Raw genomic sequence first — 24,514 nt, forward strand, 5'->3', positions numbered from 1 at the left:
AAAGGAATGACTCTTAAGAAATCTCATGTAACCAATTAAATTAGTTCTGAGAAAACAAGCCATGTTTTACCTTGACAAAAATATTTGCTTTGTCATATTCTCTTAAGTGCTTTCTCCTCAAAGACTGAAAAAAAAAAAATCTCTACCATATAACTCCAGTGTAAATTAGAATTTTTTCCCCCAAATTATTTTCCCCTCTTCTTTACATACAATTCCTTTTGTATCACCCAACAGGTATAAGAGAAGATGATGGAGAGGTAATAATTAAGGCCATCCAAACGTAGATTAAATGTCTATAAAGGGCTGTCTTTAATGCAGGTGATCAGAAAATGCTTTGTATTCAGCTACTACTTTTGTACTGTTGTGGTCCCCAAACTGCATCTTTGCTTTTATCTATAAATCTCTTAAAAAGAAAAAAAAAAAAATAAAATCGAGCTTTAGTATTTTAACAAGTGAATACAGCAACCATTCTGACAAATCACTTGCATTCTTGTCTACAGTATGGTGGTGGCAAAACAGCAATAGAGATCGTGTAAGATTTAGCTAAAAATGAGTAATAGCACATATACATTTCTAGAAAAGACCACATTTTAAGAAGGCACTAAAGCGTCCGCTTGTGCTCCCACTTTTTTTTAAACAAATAAGGAAAATTTATTTTCATAATGGCACCTGTACTATTCGCAGCTGAAAAGACACACTGCAGCACGGCTCATAACAAGATCTGTAATTCAGATAATATGATACAGAAGTGCTCACTTCTGGAAGGACAAAAGAAAACAACAAAACTAAACAACCCCAAAATAACTCAGTTATGTGACCTACTATCTGTAACATGGCAGTGTCCCTTTTAGGAACAGAAAAGTAGCATGCATTGTTCAAATACTTTAAAAGAAATATTAATTTTACGGATATTAGTAAGAAATTCTTTTAAACAATAAAACCCAAGAATCTCAAGCAGTGAGCAACTGAAAAACATACTGGTCAGTGGGTATTTAACAAAAGAACTGTAAAACTGTGTTTATGTTTAAAACCCCTTTCTGCTGGGGTCATATACAACGGAAGAAAGTGTGTATATTTATGCACCATTTCCAAGCACATCAAACAGCATACATTGAAGGTTTTGTGGATTTTTTTACCCACAAGGTAAAACAACACAAAATCATCAACGAGCAGTATTTGAAACAAACTTCAATGCGTATCTTCAGGTTTTTTTGGGTAGAACAGGTTTACATCTTTCAGTTTCTACTTATTTGTAACAGCTCATGGCAAAACTTAACATAAATCATTTCACAATTAAGTACAGCCATCATGGAAATACATGGATTTTCAGAGATGAATAGTTTTGATGGCATCTGCCTTTTCATGGTATAACTACTGGTCCGTGCTCTCTTGCTTTACTGCAAGAAGACAACAAAGCTATCACAAGAATTGAAAGAGCTACTAGTACTATCAACACGGTCAGGTTGATTGCTTTGACATTTTCTTCCTCATTCTGGGAAATAAAAAGCTTTGGATTTCATTCCTTAGTTGAATCAGATGCTCACTCTTTGCTTTAAACCTCTCCCATTTTAATTGAGAGGTTTTCTTCATTTGGTTGACAGTTCCCATTCTGTTGTAGTTTGACTTCATCTGTCCTTTCTGTATCTCTGTTGTCTACTTCCTTGTCAGTTTCTGAATTCTGATCCTCTTTATTGTGATCTTTGTCCTACCAAAAATAGAATTATTTTACAAAAAAAATCATATTCTTAGCATTACGGGGTATGACTTTTACGACTTCCAGCCAACTTTTGTTATTTTTGTCTTAATTTTTACACGCCTACCTTGTCTCAGCAATTTTTATAATAGAAGTGTCAGCTTCTTTTCCTTTTCATTTGGATGAAGTTAGGTACTCATAACAATTAGTCATCCAAGAAATCAAAGCCATAAAGTAATCTGTCTTTAAAACCAATATTAAGAAAAAACAAAGTAACATCACAGAACCTATTAGAAACAGCTTCAGAATTGAAGATTTCTCCATATTTCCTAAATAAAATAGGATTAAGCTTTTTACTTTCACAGTTTTCATCAGAAACCTGATGCATTTTAAGACAGTTCTTGGATAATTACTTAAGCATGTGGGCAGAGTCACCCAAATCAGCTGTTTATAACAGCTGTATAATTCTGAGTACAACAAACTACTCTTAAAGGCATGCTGTTTTTCAAATACTAAGATGAAAAAAATTTGAAAGTGCTTCTTTCCTTAATCACACCACCTTCTATTTTGCAGGGCAAAATCCCATACCACTCTTCCCCAACTCTTTAACCTTACTCCTGTGGAGTCCAACATGCACACCAGGGCCAAAGCAATCTGGAAGAGGCTGAACTGCAGAGTGAAAGTTTATTGGAAAAGTAATATTCCCAGCTTGATAGCCAAGATGTCCCTGAACACTTCTGAGTTATACAGTCTGCTTCCTACCTGCTCATATAGATAGGCAGTCAGCCAAGTCCTAACACGTGGAGCAAGAAAGAGAAAAAAACAAACATAAAAAGTGTTTCCATAACCTATCCATACAAGCTGCTAAGTCCAGTAGAGTTCAAACATGGAGACATATGAAACTGGCACACTAACACACCAACCGTAGGTTTTCACTAGCAAAAGCCAAACACAAATAGTAATAATTTGGTAAAGAAAACAGGAGGAAACAAAGGGAGGAGGTAAAGAAAGAAAAAAAGGACTTTCAATATTGGCTCCACTGGCACCTCTTCATTCTGCTTATTACTTGGTCATACATAGCTTACCTTCAAAGTACTGGTGCTTTTGTCAGATTTCTCCTTTCCCTCTTTTTCTTTACTACTTTTTTTCTTGGAGGTGGAGCGTTCTCTTTCTCTTCTTTCGTTATTTGTATCTCTCTCTCTCTTTTTTTCCTTTTTGTTTCTGTTTAACAAAAATTTTTACTCAAATTAAAATTTGATCCAACAGCAACAACCTTCAAACCATTTTATTGCAAACTAAATTTTCATCGATGGGTTTTTCAAAAAAATCCCAAAACATAACAAAACCTCCTTTCATAAAGACAAGAGCTTTTTTTGACAGATATGAGAGAGAGAATACACGTGCTCAGTATGCATGGTACTGGCAAAGAGAAAAGCAAATTCATCTGTATCCAGTGAAGGGCTTTTACTGATTTGAAGCAAATCTGCACTGTTGACAGTTCTGAAATACTAGGTGAAAGCATACCAAAGCTCAAATTCATCATACTGTCCAACTGACATAGTCTAAGATTATTAGTGCAAAAGCAGTTAACCAATGAAAATACTAAAAATTCTTGATCCTTTACTGTTCATTAACTTTTATATTTACATCAAACTGACCTTCTCGGAGACGGAGTTCGTGAAGACTTTCTTTTTGTTGTTTTGGATGACTTAGGAGATTTGGAGAGACTTCTACTCTTCCTTTTACGCCTTTCTCTACAGGACCAAGAAATTCAAGATTATCAAAGAATAAAAATAATAAACTGAGGAACAAGATAAAAACAGAACACCCTTAAAATAATCTGAGACAACAATTAAGTAAATATCCCTGAATTTAACACTGTATTACTAGCAACAATATACGAACTGCAGAAAGAGAAAAAAAAAAAATCTCATTTCAGATGGTGGGAAAGGGAAGGCTAGAAGTGGGAAAAAAAAGGTTGCGCCTTTCATATTTTAGCTTTTTGCTTTATTCTCACATGCTTGTACTTACACCTGATAACAATGGAAACACACTTAATTCACTAATCCTGTATTAAGTAAGAGTTTCTTTAGGCAGGAAAAGAATCAAACTCAGTTTTGAAGAGCCACATTAAGACAAAAGGCCTAACTTCAGCAATGCAAACCTCAGCGTGTAACATTACAACCTGAAGACCACTGTAATTTCAGTTCAACCTGACTGTAATTTAATTCGTAAATACAGGAGCTAGTATTCCTATCGGTTTAGAAGTAAACTGTGCGAAATGAAGCTCAAGATGTTGTCAAAATCAGAAGAAGTTATTATCTATTGTTTTCCTAGCAGTCCTTGCTCAGCAAACAGAATGTTACCATTCTGTGGGACACTGAAGAGCTCACAATATTTTACTAAACAGCTGTTCTACAGATGTATGATACACGGAGTTTGCCAAAGCTGTTACAGAGTCCAATCTTGAATAGAACATAACATTAAATAACTTGTCGCAAACATACCAAAGTATATGTTAAAATAAAGCAAAATCTGATCCAGTAAAGTTTCATTCAACATAAACACAGAACCTGTCTCTGTCAAAGTAACATGCTTTTTTTCCTATCACCTCTTCCTAGAGCAGAAAAAGTGGATGTATGGAGCCATCAAAGAAAAACAGGGAAGTTAAAAACAACTTCAAGATATGCTACACTTACGCATACCAGCTTTTACAATTCACACTACTAGGTGTGAATATTTACATCTTCAATATTTAGAAAGGACAAGAAATCAACAGTTATTAAATAAATTACAAAAGGATTTATTAAGATATGCCTCGTATCACTATCTGGATTGATACATTGACAATATTATCTACCGTGGCCTCCTCAAACTGCACAGGACAAAATATCATAACTATTTTGTTCAGCCAGCTCTTTAAGTTTGATCTGATCTTCAGTAAACAAAAATACGAAGTGGCCTCAGTATCATCAAGAAAGTAACAAAATCACTAATCAGCTGCTTACTAGTTAACACACATCACATTTTTAACAGCTTCACATTTATCACAACCTTTTTTTAATAAGAGGATACTGGAAATTGATGTATTACTCTGACAGTGCTCCCACTTGGGCTACAAGGAGTACCTCCCCACTTTATTTTGCTTTCCAGCATACATAGTAGCCAAGTGCCTTAGCAATTGTGTTCATGCTAGAAATTGTTTATTCATGAAATCTGATTTTCAGTTTCTGCTTTTCATATTTCAAGATGAAGAGCTTTAACTGTCTTACAGTATTTGTTCCCATCTCTATCCCATTTGCCTACACAAAGATGTTTGTGCACCTATTTAGCACTGCTAAGAAATCCTAACACAGCAAAACTTCAGAAAAAACAATTCTGAATACTTCAATAATGATTCTGTGCCTCTTAGTCATAAACAGAATTAAACATTCCATACCTATCTCCTCTGCTAGCTTGTAAATATTTGTTGGAAAAGGAGCCAGATCTTCCCCTTCCTCTGGTCTGTGCCTCTTCCTTCAGCTAGGAATCACAAACAGCCATCTAATTTCTAGTACCTGGATGCTGTCTGTCAGTAAAGCAAGGTCAGTTGCCACCTAGTTCTTAGAAGGTCCTAGTTGTCCAACTCTACCTTCATCTTTTCTCCAAAAAGGTGACTATGTGTCCAATATTTTATACTCATACAGTAAAGGACTAGCAATCCCATCTCAGTGTTGCATTGGTAAATTCAGATAGCTGAAATGCTACTTCAACTACTATTTCAACTAGGTAATGTCAATCACCAAAGTAAACAGATATCCTTAAATGTAAGCTAACTGGGACTCTGTAATCCAACCTATTCACAATTACTTCTCAGAGAATAACAGAATTACTGAGGTTGGAAGAGCACTCTGCAGACCCGCTAGTCATACCTCGCCCCGCCCAGCCTAAAAAGAGGGTGAACTACAGCAGGTTACTCAGGGCCACATCCAGTCAGATTTTCAGTATCTCCAAAGAGACTCCACAATCTCTCACCGTAACTGGATCCACTTGGCCTTGAAAAAAAACCCAACAACCAAACAAAATCAAAACAACACAATTCAAACACTGGAAGAAAGTCTTTATTTCCCATACGTCAGTATGTGCCCACTGCCTCTTAGCCTGTCACTAGCCCTCACTGGCTGTCTTCATCGCACTCTCTGAGCAGGTACTCATATGCACTGGTAAGATGTCCTCTCAGCCTTCTCTTCTCCAGACTAGACAATCCCAGCTCCCACAGTCTCTCCTTCTATGACAGATGCTCCAAGTCCTTTACCAGTTTTGTGGCCTTCCACTGGACTCACTCAAGTACATCTGTGTCTCTCTTGCACTGGGTAGCCCAGAACTGGATGCAAGATTCAGAAGCAGCCTCACTAGTGCTGAGGGAAAGAATCACCTTCCTTGACCTGCTCACAGCACTCTGCCTAATGCAGAGCAGGATACTGCTGACCTAGTCAGGACCCCCAGGACCTTTTCTACCAGACAGCCTTCCAGTCAGTCCCCATGCTGTACTGTTGTGACAGAGTCTGCCTGCCCAGGTGCAGAATTTGGACTTTTCTATGTTCAACAGAGACACCTGTCAGCCCACTTTTCCTGTCTGTCAATGCTTCTCTGAATGGCAGCACATTCCTCTGGTGTAAGAGCCTCTCCCCTCAGTTTTGTATTGCCTGCAAACTTGCTGAGGGTCCACTCAGTCCACTGACGAAGATGTTCAAGAGGATCGGTTCTAGTATTGATAACTCTAGGGATAACAACTGTATCTGAAGAAAGAATTATAAATCCATGTCAAAAAAGTGTGTTACTCTCATCCTCTGTATTCAAAAGAACACTGTCCATATTTAGTAACATTTGTACTAAAAAAAAAATTAACTTCATATCAAAGTAGAGTTTTGTACTGTGAGTCCACTAGAAGAGATGCACTAATTTTCACTAGAATTCTTTGCTCAAGTACATGGCATTTGAGCCTTCTACAGCACTCTTAAATAGCAAGATTCTTACATGGAGCCTTATTGTTGCAAACTAGAGTATGAATTTTTGGCAACATCCACCTAAATACACTTGCTGTTAGACATTAAGAACTGTGTCTTCCACCAAGTTTCTTACATAAGCTACTCATCATCTGAATCTTAAATCCTTTTTCTACACCTACCTAATTCAACACTTCTGAGACCTACAGACAGAAAATGTTATGTTTTCAAAGCTGGCAGAAGTGCCTCTAACTCTCCGTAGGTCTTCAACCCATGAAATAAAGTTTAAAATGCATTAAAATATGAAGCTGCAAATGCTCAAAGGCAGCACAGTATTTTGCATAAGAATCATTCTACTTACTGTCCTCAAGGACTATACTAAATGGTTGTGTGAAAGGCAAGCACCAGCAGCCCAACATGAAACTATCAGGCATCATACAGAGCATTTTGCCATAGATTTTACTTTATAGGAAAATCTACAAAACAAATAATACAAATTCAATTAGTAAAAGACATGGTGATACTAATACGAAAACTAGGATGGTGCCTCATTGAACTGGCAAGTCAAGAAAGACATTAAAAAATTCTAAACAAACCTGCTCGAGCTACGAGATCTTCTTGAAGAGCTATAGCTTCTTGGGGGTGTTCTGGATCTCTTCTCTTTCTTCTTTTTATCATCTCTCTCTTTTTCTCGCTCTTTCTCCTTATCCCCATCTTTCTCTTTCTCTCTGTCCCTCTCTTTGTCCTTATCTCCCTCCTTGTCCTTAATCTTCTCTCTGTCCTTCTCGCCTTCTTTCTCAGTATCTTCCTTGTCCTGGTCTACCTCTTCCCTGTCTTTTTCCTTCTCCTTATCTTTCTCCTTATCCTTGTCCCTGTCTTTATCCTTGTCTTTGACTCGCTCCCGATCTTTGTTTCTCTCTTTATCTCTCTCCCTGTTTCTCTCTTTATCGCGTTCTCTTTCTCTATCTTTGTCTCGGTCTCTCTCTTTCTCCTTGTCTCTGTCTCTCTCTTTTTCTTTGACTTTTTCTTTTTCCTTGACCTTTTCTTTGTCTCTTTTCTTGTCCCTGTGAAAAGCCAAACACAAATATATTAATTCATCCTTAAACTTTCCAATTAAAATTACAACTCTTTAGTATACATTAATTGCTCAAGATAAAGTACATGTCCCTGTTGAAAATTACTCAGTATTTTACATTTCCGCCCCTGTTCAGCATGAGGGAAATCTTATATAGCTAAAAACACCTTGGAAACCAAACTGGAGAAGGGGAAGCCAAAATCAAATCGAACTGTGATCTTCAGAGCAATGTTACAAGATACACCTTAAGAGAATGTCTCTTCACCTCACAGTTATGTTATACATACATAAATTCTCTACATTCTGTCAGGAGACAAATTCTACAGTCTGTAAATCCACTCTTTACTAAAAGTGTGTCCACATAAAATGGACTGCAGATTAACCAGCCCCACACAAATAACAACAGCTGACTGACGAAGTCTTTAATCTACAGTGTTCTCTCACACAGATATCTTGGAACTGCTTGGAAATACAACACAAATTAATACACAGAAATAAACTAACAGGAATAAAATTTCACCAAATTCCCTCTAAAGGCAAATGTAAGGTCAAAACTCGAGACAATTCAGTCACCCGTAATGTCACTAGGAATTCAAAAGTTGTTGAAAAATTGTTAATACAGTAATACACTAAAACCAGAAGCAAGAATAATAGAACAAGTCAGCTTCTTTGGGACAGACAATATGATACATGTTCATAAAAGGAAGAGTGAGGAAAATTCCAACTGATATTCTAGTCATCAAGGCAAACAAAACCTGATTAGCTCACAGCTTTGGCTGGAAGACTGCATTTCTGTATAGGATTAATTGGAAGTGCAATACTCCATCTGTTTTTTTTCTAGCACAGAGACACATGACTCCCAGACCTGCCCCTCAGACAAATGAAAACGAACAATTTTTCAGTGACAGAAAGAGTAGAAAGCACAAGAAGAGAAGTTGGTTAGCAGGCCTTTCCATGTCCAAGAGAACCAGACTGACAGAAGTTGCTGTGTCTACTGGTACTGGTACCTATTCTAGGATTTTTAAAGAGACTCCTCCACACACAAGAGGTCCTAAGCAGAGCCCCTACCTTTCTTCAACAAAAGGAGTGCTTGGCTGTATCTTCTCAACTGCTAGCTAATAATATAGTAGGCTGTTGCATGCTCTGTGACCTGACAATTTTGCTTCCCATCAGGTTTTGGAAAATACTTCTTTAGAAGTCTCAGAAAAAGAATGTAAGATCTTAAAGATGAAACAGCATACAATCACTGCAGTAGCAGAGTCTCACAATGAGTCAAGAAGTGTCTTTCACTTAATATATCACAGAGATTTTACTGCATTTGCCCTTTCTAGTAAGCAGGTATCTCAGAAAGCTCAGAATAGCACCAGAGAATCAAAGGATCCATAATAAGCCCAGCTAGCTAGGTAACTTATTCCTGTTTCCACTAATGTCCAGAGATCTGCAGTTCTCTTTTCAATACAATTTCTTCCCTCAAAAAGTAAGAGGAAACTGCACAATCTAAGCATGAAGCTCCCTTAAATCAATCAGGTGAATTACAGAGATGAAACAGAAAGAAAAGTACGAAGACTTCTATTCATGAAGCTACTTTCATAGGGACATTTTTTTTGTGAATATTCACCATTTCATCCCTCCGAAAATTATGTTATCCACTTTTTTGTGGGCTGTGCAGGCTAGTGAAAATTCACAATCTATTGGTTAAGTCTGGCAGTTAAAGCTAGCTGTTTTCAGTCAGTTTGTACATTATTATAATTGCAGACTAGATTATCAAAGATTAGGTACCTCAGTACGGTAGTTTAACCCCCACAGGCACCATATGAGCTACTATGAAGAAAATCAACTTTATCCCAGCCAAAACCAGTACACTCTGCATTAAAATTTACTTTCTATTATTTTGTCCCACAGATAAAGGCTAGGGAGAGGCTAAAGCATCTAGAGATTCTACCCTTTACCATCACCTGAAAGGTCTGCTAGTTTTTTTCAAGAACTCTGTAGTGTGTGCTAAGAAGAACAGTATCATTTCATAGGAATGGAACTCACCGAGAATGAGAGCGACTTCTAGATTTCCGTCTTTCCAATCTAGACCGTTTTTTCAGGGGACTTCTGGATCTGCGTCTGTCCTTATGCCTTGAGACTGACCTGTTGCCAGATCTACTTCTATATTAACAATGCCAGAAAAAAAATAGTTTAATATTGGAACTTCATGAAAATTAGGTCAATCAACAAAGGCAAAACCCCATAAATCTTGCCTTTCTACATAAAATCATATAAAGAGTTACACCTCAGTAATATACTGTGTACGAACATTTTTGTTGATACTTCATGATTCACCAGTTGCAAAAGCCCTTCTTTGAAACAAGTGCACCATTTAAGTAATACCCATGTTTCATAATAACCTCTGTGAACATTCTGGAAAATATTAATTCACATCATATTAGAGTTACCTGTCCTTAGTAATTACAGTGCATAAAATCTACTATTGACAATTTCTAGCAGCTTGAAAAAATAGTTAGATCTTGTTTCTTTTCGAGGCCTAGTATCTTACTGTAGTCTTGATCACTTAAGAAAGATGGCTTTAACGGGTCTGTTCTTGCTTTGTTCTCCAGCCTTTCAATTTAAATTAGCTTTAAAAAACCAAACTAACCAAACAAAAAAACCAAGAATAAACACTATCTGCGATTCAGCATTTAGTTGTGTTATCTTTTCAGTTGAAAGGAATTAGCATTTACTCCATAATAAGTATGTAATGCAAATACTGTGCAAATACTCCAACAAAAGTTCAGTTAAAGTCTTCTGATACATGTAGTCATAGATTTGATGAAGAATATAAGACTTTTAAAGTATTGTATTCTTTTTTTCCAAAATATTCCTATTTTTGGAAGATCATACTCCCTAGGAAGCAAAATAAAAAGCTGAATTTGAACATAAAAGTTTCAAAACCCTACATCATTGGACACTATGCCTGAGAGGTTAAAGTGCTACAAAGTTTAACTTACCAAAGACAGAAAGGCCACGTATATAGCTCAATAAATCCTGAGGAACATGGAGGTACAAAAAATACCAGTTCAACCTGTCTTCTGGAGCTCAAGACACTGAGTAATATATTCCAAGAAGAGAAGCAACCATTTTTTTACCTACAGCTTTGCTTCCCTTATCAGCACAGAAATACAAACTAACACCATGGCAAATTAATTATGATTGAGCCAAAATAAGACCTGGAATCAATTTTATATCATAGAGATTAAAAATGTTTTATAAAACAGTAAAACTGGGAAGTGGTGAGGACAGTTTACTCTTAGTGATGAAGGAGCCTCAACATATCAGACTATCCTTTTTTCAGCACGCTTTCAAAACAGAAACAGTGGTAAATCATTTTTAAAAAAACAACCCCAAACAAAATCTTAATGGGTATACTTTAAAGATGATCCAGTAATTTTATTTCTTCTCATATTCCAAAGCCTGTTTTGGAATTGAAAAAATTTAGCAAAGCAAACAAAATCTGAAGAATGAAAAGCTGCCTGTAAAGCCTTTTCCTTATGCTCTAAAAAGCTATAGTTTTACATTTACAGTACAGTAAATAAAAATACTGCATTCGCTAACTCAATATTTAGAAGTTCAAGACATCAGGAACTTTCTACTAGAAAAATAAGCCAGCCTATCTGCTCAGTGTGTTAACAGTAAACTAAATATACAATCTGCAAGATAAGGTTAGCAATTTCCTTTTAAAATAGTCACAGGTCACAAGATGGTATTATCCTACATGGCACAAAATGTACCATGGAACTATAGAAATTGTTATGCTACATGGCACAGAAAATGCTTTCTGGTGTATTTTAACTGAAAGTAATCCTGAAAACATTTAGAATTTGGAGAGAAAGAGTATCTGTTCAGAGACAAAGTTCCTGGTTACTCTGATCTGCTCAGTGTAAATTAGTAATCTCTGCAAGGGTACTTGTCTTATAACTCAGTAAAAATCTCAGTAACCACCACCACTCAAAAATCTCCTGTATAATCTCTCAGTATAAAATAAAACTCACACCTACCTGTGTTTTGAGTGTGATCTTTTCCTCCTAGATCGGGATTTTGAGCTAGACCTGGATTCTGAACGAGAATGGGAACGAGATCGACCGCCTTTTCTTTCACTGCTCTTTCCAGACTCTGAGAGGAAAAAACCACTTTGCAGTGTAAGCTCAGAACATTTAAAGATCCCAGTTAATAATCTGGCACAAGTGGAATGTACCACATATAGTGCAAGGGGCCTACTCTTTGCACATCTTCCTTCTTTGCAAATATCCTTCAGAAACATCCAAGAAAGTCATTGCATATACTCGTTGAGTGCAGCCATCCTGCAGCAGTACACATAAACCAGATAATTATAAACAGCTAGCTCTATTAGGAATGGGATTTATGTTGCTGCCACAATGCACAAGATCACAACATTTTTAAAAAATAACCTGAGAAGAATAGAGTAAATTTAGAGGACACAATTTTGAAAACAAGCATAACATGTAATTAGTACTTTCTGTGCTTATAGATATTGAAACCACTGTACAATAAATACTGAAGTTTTACTCCTCAAACGCTGTTTTGATGAGATGGAGAGAACAGGGTGAAATGTTTGATCCAAAAGCCAGGAAGTCAATAGAAATCTTAACTGTGACCTCACCGGATTTTGGCTCAGACACTGGAAGTTTGTTATTCTGCTGCTTAACACTGAGGAAACATTAGAGCCACTTTACTTCCAACCCTAAAAAAACACCTGAAAATACTCACACCTTCCCCCCTGCCAAAATTCCTCAAGACTCTGGAGTATCTAACTTACGTTAAGACGATGTCTGGGTTTGTTGGTAAGAATAGCAAAATCTCACTAATGAAAAAGGAGGATTTCAACTGGAAGTTTAACAATTGAGAATTCTTTTATGCTGTGGTTTTGCAATCAGTTTACATCAGCATAAATCAGCATGAAATGTCTAATCTCTCAACCCACCAATGCCTTCCTCCTTGACCTGGCATCTCACTATTAACAGGGATCAGGAAACCAATCTGGATGAAAAGTGTCATTCACAATATGTTAAGTTCTATCCCAGATTCATTCTCTGATGCCATTTGCTATGAGGATGCACAGAGTCTTGAGCCAGCATGAAAGAGAGCGGAGCACACATAGGGACAAAATTAACTTGCTACAGACAAGGAAAGCATAATGTTACTGCTTTCAGAACCATGCTAGCTCCCTCTGACCATGAAACTATGTTCTTAATGGGTGTTAGAGGAGAACAAAACAAAATACATTTTCCTTTAAAAGTCTGTAAGCACTCTGAACTTAAAAAGAAACAATATTAGTTGCTAATTTAGCATTAACTTTGTATTTTTTAAAACATTCAGTGAGCATGTATCTGAAAATAAGACACAACGAAATAGTCAGCTTCATTCCACTGCTTTGCTGCACCAACTGAATTTTGATTATTTTCTTTCTTTTTCCCAACACTTAATTGTTCACCTTCAAGTACCCTTTTTCCTGTGTTTGAAAATGCTCTTAAAAGCACTTGCAAAGGTACACACAAAATGTGTTTGTTAGGCAATGAGCATAATATACCTACCTGGCTCAATAGCAGCAGATATGAAAGACTGGGCTTCCCTTACTCTCTTCATCACCTCTTCCAGTTCCTTGGCAGCAGCTTGTGGTGTCATTTCAGGAGGCTTCACTATTGCATTATTGGAGTGATTTATTCTAAATTAGGAAAAATAAAACCTTTAAATCCCAAACACTTTAAAATGGAAAAACAACTAAGAAAACACCTCAACTTCCAAGGATGATTAAAACCTTCAAAGTTCGTCGAAACTACAGATGTGTCCTCAGCTTGTCTAAGTATCAGAAATGTCTTTTATTGCTTTCAAATCTTACCACATTTAAATAAATGCAGAACAACATTTCTGTGTTAAGGTGTTTTCTACTGGAAGTCTAGGAATCTATTTCTCTATTTCAGATCAAATCTCAATGTTCAGGCCTATTAATTACATACACATAATACAGAAAGCTTAATTAGTACTAAAGACTTATGCCATCCATATTCTTCTGAGAGAAACCTTGGAATTGGAGTTTATAAAAATGTTCCATTTTGCTAATAGGTCCTTACATTGAAAAAAATATTCATCACAGCAGTTTCCTGTACATTGAAGTCCTAAATGTAGAAGCACACAAAGAAATCTCTCATTCAACAATCATACGGATAATTAATTTCTTACTTCAGTGGCCTGTCTCCAAACATAACTCCATTAAAGGCAAGAGCTCGAGGTACAGAATTTTGGTCTGCAAATTCCACAAAAGCAAATCTTGTTGGTTGTGTCTCATCACCTGCCATTCGCACAAATTTGACTTCTCCAACTTGCTTAAAGAATTCAAGCAGCTGATCTGCTGTTGTAGTCTAGAAAGAGTCAAAGAGCTCAGCTGAAGTGAAATATACAATGATAACCACTTATCCAATCTACCAGGCCATCTAAGAGCCTCAGATTTTGTAAACATATCTCACCCTTACTACACAGGTGAAATGAATTTGGTATTTTTTCTTTCATTAATCTAAAGAGTACACTACAATTTAAAATAGTGCAACCACAAGCTCTGAAGTCCTACATCTAGATTTAAAAAGCATTTGCACAGGATTGTGCACTTTTCAGGCAAATAATCTGAAATAACTGATAAGGAATTTCCTTACACACTTGTGTCCAAGATGTTGATTGTGAATTTTGATCAATTAAAAAAAACAAATAAAAATCCAAACAATATCACAAGACTTAGCTTCAATCTGTTTTTCTACTAGCTTCCAGCTTGTTTTACTTTATTGCAATCAGGAGTACTTTCACACTCTAGTAGCTCATTTAGCAGTCAAAAAAACCTCCAAATAAAATACTTGTATTGCCATCAGTCAAAAGCCAATTGCTTTTCACTTAATTCAATCAACTGCTAAAAAAAATAAAAACACCAAGTTTCTGACAGACCTAACTTTCCTGTTACAGAAACTCAAAGGTATTTATGCTAATTTATCAAATTCCACTAGGACACACCTTCCATCTTACTATAGTTAAGCCACTGCATGGTGTTGTGGTACACAGCTACCTTGATCTCATTATGTTCAGAGGCATTGCTCAGCTAACACAACCCAGCTGTACATTTGATCAACACACAAAACTGTAAATATGCTTTTGCAATTCAGCTGCAGAGTGATTTCTTTCATGTCCTGCCAGAATGAATTCCACAGTTTGGCCTGATCTGATTGGCACAGGAGCATTCAAAATCAAAAATACTACTAGTAACCAAAAGTTTATTATTTTTTTAATTCCTGCTATCAACTAAAAAACCTCTTTTTTAACATGTAAGATGAGAATTCATAAATTGCAATTCTACACTTTCCATTAGTATTTCCATTACACAAAAACCAGCTACCTGGGAATTCAAGTTTCCAACATAGACTGTTCTCCTGATTTCATCAATTTTGGATGGATCCACATTCCCCATAATTGGTGGTTGTGGTATTTCTCCCAGAGCCGTAATGTTAGGGTCCAGTGCTGCTGCTGGTATAGCCCCCAAAGTGCCAAGTGAAACACCAAGCTGGAAAACACAAAAACAGAATATGCTTTGCAACCAAGCACTTGGTGGAAGATACTTCACTTATTAACACTTGCTTGTCTTGTGCATTTCTGAAAAATAAATCTAATGAATACAGACAATACTTTAAGGTGTTGAGCACTTTTTTTACAGACTAAAAATCAATTCATAAATAACTTCCTATAGTTAAAATCTTCTGTGAGCTACCAGTTAACATCTTATTAAAGAGGTCTGGCCAGCAATGCACTGTATCCATCAGGAAACAAACTGGCTTGAATTTCTAACAGTCGATCAATGTGATCAAGACATCTCCAGGCACTGCTATTTTTTTTATCCACCACCCCCGCCCCCCTCCCCCCAAGTATAAAAGTAGATGAGAAACTGCTAAGCCCTTGCCCAGCAAAGGAAGAAGGAAACTTGCAGTGCTCAGGACCAATTTGTTCTGTAACAGATATCAGTCCATTAAAGGAACAGATAAGGTACCTTTTCAACCAACACATCACGAAAGGCAAGATAAATTACAGTTGAAATGTGAAGGATATTAAACCTAAATTCTTTACCTATGAACACAGTCACTTCCTAGAGAATGAGGACAATACAGCTCTCTCTCAACTGGGATTTGAAATCTCTCCTGGGGAATGTTATTAAAAAAAGGTCACTTAAAAATCACTACTAAATTGGTCTGCTGAGTTCCTGGTTTGAATTTTACTTTCTTTCCTCAAAAAGCAACTGCCTTTCCAGCATCAAATTTTCTAAAATATGAGGAATTCTCAAGTAGGCACCAATATTTTTTTTTTAAAATGCAAAACCAGAAAACTGCTCTATTTTAATTGAAATTTTCCCTGAATAGGTCACAGAAGCCTGCTGATGTCAAGAAAGGCTTACAGAGGCAAAAGGGAACTAAGCAGAAGTAGCACCATGCTTTTTGTCCTGGAAACATGGTTAGGCAAACAGTCAAAAGCCCTCTTGTACAGATACCAATTAAAGCACCCTAATGCAGCATTTTAATACTCAAAAAAAAACTGTGTCAATGTAACTACGTTTCAACAAATTTTTAGGAGGTGGATAGCACTGCCACTGGACCGAACTAATGGGTCTAGGGAAAACACAACAAGGGATCCATGGATCAGATCATTCTTGTTCTCTCAACACAGAAAAGGCTACTGAGTATAGATGAAATCAAAAATCAAACGGCAGATTAATTTTTGCTTACTGTAGTCAAAGGGGTTGGTGTAGGTATAGGAAGCAACCCTGCACCAGGCATTAGGCTTGTCATAGTAGGAGCAGGCGCCAACAGGGAAAGGGCTTTGGCTTCATCTGGGATTTTACCTGAAGAAGCAAATGAAAGCATTACACAGAGTTGGAACACTACACAGATGTTACTCTTTCTATGATTTTACAACTACCCTTGCATTTAAAAATGTAATAAATAACAATGAATCTATCTACCAGATCCTTACAAAGAAACAAATAAGAACTTAAGTTTTTCCTTTTACCCTGCCTCTACTAGGAAAAACAAAAGTGAGCAAAACTTCAAAGACTAGCAATCTCATTAATGATTATTTTTAAAACTGAATAATGTATACAATTATTTAACACTTTGAGCTATGGGTCACCTGTACTGGAAACTTAATGTTCATGAACCAAACGATATCAAGCATGGACGCTTTCCCAGGGCGGTGTTTTCGCGGTGATCGAAAGTTGTTTTACACATGACAACCGTTCGTGTTGGCTGCATCACTAATAGCACACAGAACATCAGATACAGAAAAGAAGAACATTTTTTAAAGTTTAATCCCCAGAAATGGCAAATAACCAAACCAGTAAAACAAAAAGAAAAAGAAAAAACAAAGTATGTGCTAACTGAAATTTGTGCTTGTTTTTGTTTTGTTGTTCGGGCTTTTATTTTTCAATTCCTCTGCTGATACCTACTTTGCATGTAAAAATAAAATGATAATAAAAAAAATACTACTAAACTACTGTGACTCCACTCAATACATATTATAAGTGAAGCTGGAGGCGGAGAAATGGAGGGCAGAAAAACTTAATTTGTACTGTCTCACATTCTAGTTCACCTCAGTTTATCTGAAGCTCTGATAAATAGGCTTTAAATATATTGAGATTGAAGAAAATTGCAACTGATCAGCTAAGCAAGCTGTATTTTCCCAAAATATCCATTTCCCACTATTTCATCCCGATTATACTCCCCCTGTCATGCTAGAAGTTTAAGTAATATCTAATCTGAATCAAATGGAAGTTTCATTCAACACTGGCGACAATTAGACTGCTAAATGACCCCAAATCTTCAAAAATCAAGATTTAATAGTTAAACAATTATGAATACAATTATATGTACATATTAAATTTGAAATGCAAATGCATTTAAACTGGTACAAACAACAAACACTAAACTGAAAAACTACAGGAAAGTTCTAATTATACTAGATACCTAAGATCTATTAAAAATTTCTGGAATAAATGTATATATACTATCCAACTGAGCCCTTTGGTATGCACTTTATTAAAGTAAATGCTTTTATTTAAACATTATTTGAAAAGTCAAGGTATATATAAATACTGCACTAGTGGCTTTTACTCCTTAGGTTCAAACCGTGTATATTTTAACTGCAAAACTCCTAACTTCAGGGTTTAAAATGAGTACACAGATATTCTTATCAAAAAGCAACATATGAGGTAAGTTTCAAAACACTGGGTTGCTTTAGCTGTACAAGTTTCAATAGACTCCACAGGAAACATCTACTTTTAAAAAAATAAAAATAAGAAAACCTGTTCTACGGATCTGCAATAACGACTGGGTTACAGTTGGATATCACCAAAAGACAAAACAAACCTAAATGAAACTTAATTTGTATGTAGCATGGGTTGAATAGAAAAGATAAAACAACAGTACCCATTTTTTTCTCATGCTTCCTATTTACATTTATTTACATTAAATTTTGAGGCATCTTGCTCCTTAACATGTAACAAACCACTTGATTTTGCTATCAGAAGGAGAAAAATAGGAAAATTATTAGAACTTAATAAGTAACTGTGCAATAACGACTTCCAGGGCTTAAAAAAAAGATAAAAAAATTTAAAAAATAAAAAAAATCATGCATGAATCTGAGTTATCATCACAATGTTCAGCACTCTTCATAGATCTCATTTTGAAGCCAGACATGCAATGAGAGGTGTACATGATCTGCCTGACTGCTCAGGAGTATCAGGTACTTTCCTGTACATCCTGCCTAATATATAGCTAACCAAAAGGCTTTTGAATATAGTTCCAGCAGCTATGCATGCAAATTAGGCATAGAATTACGTACTAGTTCTTCTGAAAATCTAAATATTTAAGTGTTTTCAAATGATAAATGAACCAGACCTTATCCTGAACAACCAGCATCTTGCAATTCACTGGATACTCATGCAGGTTTCTACAGGATCAACAGACATCGATCAAGTAAATCCAGTGGTGGAAATGGCTCCTGAAGTGGTGTGTCTGCATTCTAATTTAGATCCTTGTCCAATAATGTACGTAAGTATATGCCTAATTTAAATATGTGCTTACATACAGCCAATTCAGTATATCCTTAATCACATAAATTTAAGAGATGTTTAGGCATTTAGCCCTTTCAAATAGGACCTGAGTTAGGTACATAACAGATAATGAGCCAAGTTCAGAAAGGTACTTAAATACAAGCCTAAACTTTAAGTATATTGTTCATCTTACTGAAATAATTGGAATTACTCATGTTGCTCAAGTAACCCATTGAATACTTTTCGTTAAGTGCACTGTTACAGCAGTTCAAAGAATTAAAAACATGCATATCTAAACTGTAAGGTTATTTCCAGAATACTTTGGCCCTTCAACAATGTAACAAAATCTAGTTGGTCAGTTCCATGCCACAAAAAAAGACTTGTCTATTTAACTCAAGAATGATAAAGGGTCTATCTACAGACAGAACCCTGAAAACCTCAATATTCAAAGACACTGCCTTTTCAAAAGATCCTTCTCTACATCTTAAGACCAGGTCAAACTTTTAAAAAATTCTGTAGAAAATAAACTCAGTCTTGTGGAGAAAAAAAAACAAACAAAAAACCCCTGAAGTATCTTGCAAATATACTTCCCTGTTCTTTACACAGTTAAAAAAACCAAAGCAAACTCACAACTAACTATTATGTGAGGCCAAATAACCTCTCTTTTAAAGGCTTTAGGTTCTGGAGTTTTACCTCCATGAATTTATTTATAAAAAAGGAACACAAGCCCACAAAGATACAATAAAACGTGGGTTATGAAACAGCAATTTAGGACGTTTTAGTTTAAGAATAAGTGGTTTGTTTTTAAATTCATAGTATTTAAAAGCTGAATGGAAATGAGGTAAAGATATTTATTTTCTACTAAGAGGAACAGAAAATAAATACGCCACATCCATACCACATCCTTAAAAAGGTTTTTTGGAAGTTCTTGTGTTTAAGAAATTCCAGATTCTGTGATAATTTATTGATTCTAGAAGCAGACATAGATTAGCTCTGCATTGCCTCGAGACACCATATGCTTCTTAGGAAATGTACAGTTGTCCTAAATATTATTTACGATTGTTACTTTTTTGTATCAAAGTGCTCAAGAGCCCTAGTCAACCTAGTCCATACTGCAATCCATTTTGCTAAATGCTGAACAGAAGTATCTGTGTTAAGGAAGTACTCATCATAGTATTTTTATTCCCTTCCAAGTGCTCAGAAGAAATTAATTTCCTGCTCTTTGTACTGAAACGACATGGTTAATTCCTCCCCACCCAGAACTGCTTCTACAATAAGTAAGTTTGTTTTAAAAATACTTACAGTTCAAATCTACTCTAAATGTAATTAAAGAAATCGGTATTTTCCTGTTACTTTAAATCAATGAAAAATGCAGACTAACAAATAATTTCTGTGTGATCCAGTTCATAACTCTTATTGGATTTAGCAGCAGTGATTAAAAAGATTATACCTACTGGCAATTACCTCAACTGCCACAGCTAAATCCAACAGAGATCACCAAGCAAAGCTCTTCCCAGCTGCACTGCACAGCCTGGTGCATTACCAGAGTGAAACCAACTAATTCCTATGCAAAAGGCTGGGAAGAGCCATGCCCGAGGACTAGACACACCACCTGGTCTGCCACTTCCATTTTACAAGCAAGAACATCATTTACGGACAAGAACTTTCTCAACCACTCCAGCATGAACTGCCAGGGCTTGTGAGATTGTTAGATGACAAAGACGACGCTTTTTCTATCTTTCTTCTTCTTTAAAAAAACCTCTTCTTGAAGTCACCACCACTATAGCATGTCAAAGTGCAATATACACATACATACACACACACAGAACTGATTCAGTCTTCCCACAAATAACAGTGTTAAAAGACAATGTGCCTCACATAACACATTCCAACCAAAACTTCAGGCTGCATTTGTACTTATGAGTGGTAAACAGTTTTTTTCTGAAAATAACAAAAACAAAAGGATGAAATCTTACTGCCACTGACCTCACTGGAGCAAGGTTTCATCAGAAGCGAACAAGTATTTCATGGCATTCAATATTGACAGAAGTTCAATTTCAGAACTAGTTAAACTTTTCATATTAGTCATAAATAGTAAGCTATCTTTTAAACAGACTGTGCAACCTAAAACTACTCTGCTAAGGGGAAAAATAGCAGAGAAAGATCATGACTACTTTGTAAAGTTAATTTCTCCAGAAGTATGAGTTTTAACTACCCTTTTCCAAGATAAACTCATAAAGTACAACATATGAAAGAATGAATCTTAAAACGGATAAATTTTTCACTATTCCTGGATCCTGACACAATGTGTTTATCTGCTGAGTTTATCTGTTGAATTTAGATGCTTAAATGTATTCCAAATCAAATTTTCTCTAATTCACAACATAAATCACGTTCTAAATTCTGTGTATACCATCCACCATTCATAAGCAACTTCAGGTCAACTTCAAAATGAAACACTGTGAACCCTTTACAAAACACCATTTTTACAGAACTGAAGTACCAGTTCACAAGTACAAGGGAAAGAGATTTAACAGAACAAAACAAAACAAAACAAAAAAAAGGGGGACAAAATAAAAATAAGAAGAAACAAAGGAAAGAAATCAAAATAAAATAAAAACAGAGACAGGGCGTCCATCTTCAGCAGGCCAGACTTCGATCTCATTTCCCCCATGAAGGTTTCACTTGGCGGCAGGTTTAGTGGCATGGCAAACAATGCCTAACTCAGGCAAGTGTAACAGGTCTGCCTTGGCCAGTCTAGTCATCTAATAATGCACAAATATCACACAGAGAAAACATACAAAACCAAATTAATAGTCAAAATCCATCTACCAGATAATGTGGACATAAAATTTAGAATGATTAGGGTGGCATCTTTATCTTTCAACCTTTGTGTTCTCAAAGAATAATGTTTAAAGAAAAACCTACCCATTCTCACACACGTAAGTCATATTGTGACAGCTTAATAATGTTACTTGATTTACAGTTACATTTTTGCCCAATTGTTTATCAAATGTCACAAAACTAACATTGTTTTCATTGTGATTACCTCCTCATACTCCCTTGATTTACCACTGTTTAAATACACTTCAAATTTCAGATTTTATTCTGAATTTTAAAACCAGGTTTTCAGAGTTCCCTTTTACCTCTTCCCTATGCTCAATCTGGCACACGAAATGTTTTATTACTGGCACCACTGGCCAAGGATATAATTTTAGCTCCTGGTAGAATACAGCCATCACTACTTTCAAAGCCCATGATGCACTCCACTGGCTATTACTCATCACATGATACATAGTGAATCAAAAATCTTATGCTGTGCTCTCCAAAGCCATACTTACTCCACACAATAAATTCCTCAGAAAGTTAAACCTATATAAATTCACGTTTAAAATTAGTGATTCTATTATAAAGTTACATGGAAACACCATTTTGACATTAAAAAAAATCTGACCTCACAACTTGATCACTTGTTCACCTAGTTATGCATACATCTCTGTGGGTCCAGAATCATTCTGAACAGTGTCAATTTTTTTACAATACATTTTCTCAGGAATGTCTAACAAGTCAGCTAGAAATGTGGTTGGAACAAGATTTGTCAGAACTTTGATTTTATTCTCTTTCCATTCATTGCCTACTATCAAGAGACAGAGGAAAACATAGCTTTACCTGCCTGTTGGCATATCACGTCAGGCAGTGATCTCATCACAAGAAAACCACCAGGAAGTGTTGTTCATTCATTAGGCGGCAATCTTCCCTCTCTGGCAGTACTGAACCAGTGTTAAGGTCTTTTCGATGAAATGTAAAACTAAGATCCTGAATAATTTGTAGTCAATTATTTAGGGGAAATTTTTCAATAATAAGGACTCTGGTTCCATCAGCCTCTACAGAGCTTCAAGTGGACACAGCAATATCCTCTTTGTGTTTTAAGAACAAGTTCAAAAAATAAAACCAAAAAGCTCCCAAAACAAGGTAGGAAAGCAACTAAAAATCTAAGCTTCACAAAGACAAATATACATGCCATATGACCCTATTAAGAAGGCTACCAGGATAGACAGTATATTGGAGGTTTAATATAGCCTTTACTGAAAGTACTTATTGAGTCTACGAAGTTTTGTAAACTTGTCAGAGTTTGCTAGGAACATCCCAGACCACTACGATAGCAACGCTAAATCTCATACTATCCAGATGCCATGGCAAGCATGCAAAAAAAATGTATTCTGGGACCATTGTTAACAAACTCCAAGAAGTCAACAGTATTTACTGAACCAAAACCTGACTCCTTCAGTTAGAAAAGTTATGTCAATAGGAGGTATTTCTGGACTTTTATGGTCCAGAAATGGTTTATAGTTCAATCACTCTAAATATTGCTGTTCATGGCAAAACAGCTACCATGTTCAACGTGAAGTTAGGCTGAGTCCACTAGCTGGAATGTTTCTACTGTGAAGAGTCAAAAAGTCCAAAACCAAACAGGCAGATGCTCAGTTCCACAATGATCCCAATGAAGTCAATGGCGCCCTGCCTAACTCCACATGCCTACCATAGGACCATGTTTCATGTAACTATATTCTGATCTGGGATATTATACAAACAATACAAATTACCTTGTATTCAACATACCTGTAAATATATGACCTCAAAGCTAGTTAAGGGAACACTTGTAAATATAGTATTCAGCAAGCATTTTATTCTACTAAGAGTTTTAAAAACATTTTATGGTGAAAGCATTCTGTACAGATCACTGCATTTTTAAAGAGATATCTAAAACCGAAAAAGGAGTACCAGCATATGTAAGAAAACCTTTTTGTGTCTCACAAAGTAATATTTTCCACAATAACAAGAAAGGAAAAACGATTTATTTTTTATTAAACGAGCAGGTGAACATTTATATTCAAACAGTAATCATCAATATGAATACTAAGTATTTTAGATTAGAGCAATCTAAAATGGCTAAACGCATATACTTTATGCCTACAAAACAAAATAGGGATTCAGTCTAAAAAAAAAGAAAAGTAAAAAGGATCTGAAAAAAATAAACTAAAAAAAAAAAAAGAAAAACCAAACAAACCAAAAAAACCCCAAACAAACCAAAAAACAAAACACCACACCAAAGGTGATACATAAAGATCCAAACTGCAATTTACTGGTGCAAGAAAATTGCCTATCTTCTCAGTGCTCCATTGACTTCAGTGAGAACTCTGTGTGACAATAAGCTTGCCAACACAAACCATATTGAAGCAAATTATTTAACCTTCTTTTCCCTCAAAATATGTAATAAATTGAATTATCCTAACTTAAATCAACTATCTTTAATATGAAATTGCAATTAAATCTATAGAATTCCGTATCTCTGTTTCATTTTCAATTTTGTTTCAAGACTTTTTTTCAAAAAGTAATGAAATAAAACAGCAATAGAGCACCACCTCTTTACATGGAAAGCTTAAAACAATTAGCAGACTTGACAAAGAACAACATTTCAGAAAACGTCTAAAATACCAACCTTCTGCGCAGGGCACAACTATCAAAGCTCTGTCAATAAAAACCGTGTTAGTTAGATGCTGGGCCACACCAACACTCGATGCTTCACGAAACTTAATATAACATACTTTGGAGGAAAAAGCAAGAGG

General features: G+C 35.8%; 1 protein-coding gene across 1 annotated transcript; it reads right to left on the reverse strand.

The window, feature by feature from the left end:
• Positions 1 to 1,552: 1,552 nt before the first annotated feature.
• SREK1 (splicing regulatory glutamine/lysine-rich protein 1) lies at positions 1,553 to 24,514 on the reverse strand. Its single transcript, XM_010024746.1, has 11 exons — positions 24,388 to 24,514; positions 16,564 to 16,679; positions 15,189 to 15,353; positions 13,994 to 14,172; positions 13,348 to 13,478; positions 11,794 to 11,908; positions 9,791 to 9,907; positions 7,275 to 7,742; positions 3,352 to 3,447; positions 2,779 to 2,914; positions 1,553 to 1,705 (listed from the first exon to the last, which is right to left on the reverse strand). Exons 2-11 carry the CDS (start codon positions 16,624 to 16,626, stop codon positions 1,553 to 1,555), a joined length of 1,623 nt encoding a protein of 540 aa, XP_010023048.1. The 5' UTR covers positions 16,627 to 16,679; positions 24,388 to 24,514.

Source organism: Nestor notabilis, unplaced genomic scaffold, assembly GCF_000696875.1.
Source record: "Nestor notabilis isolate BGI_N333 unplaced genomic scaffold, ASM69687v1 scaffold3052, whole genome shotgun sequence".
Taxonomy (NCBI): Eukaryota; Metazoa; Chordata; class Aves; order Psittaciformes; family Psittacidae; genus Nestor; species Nestor notabilis.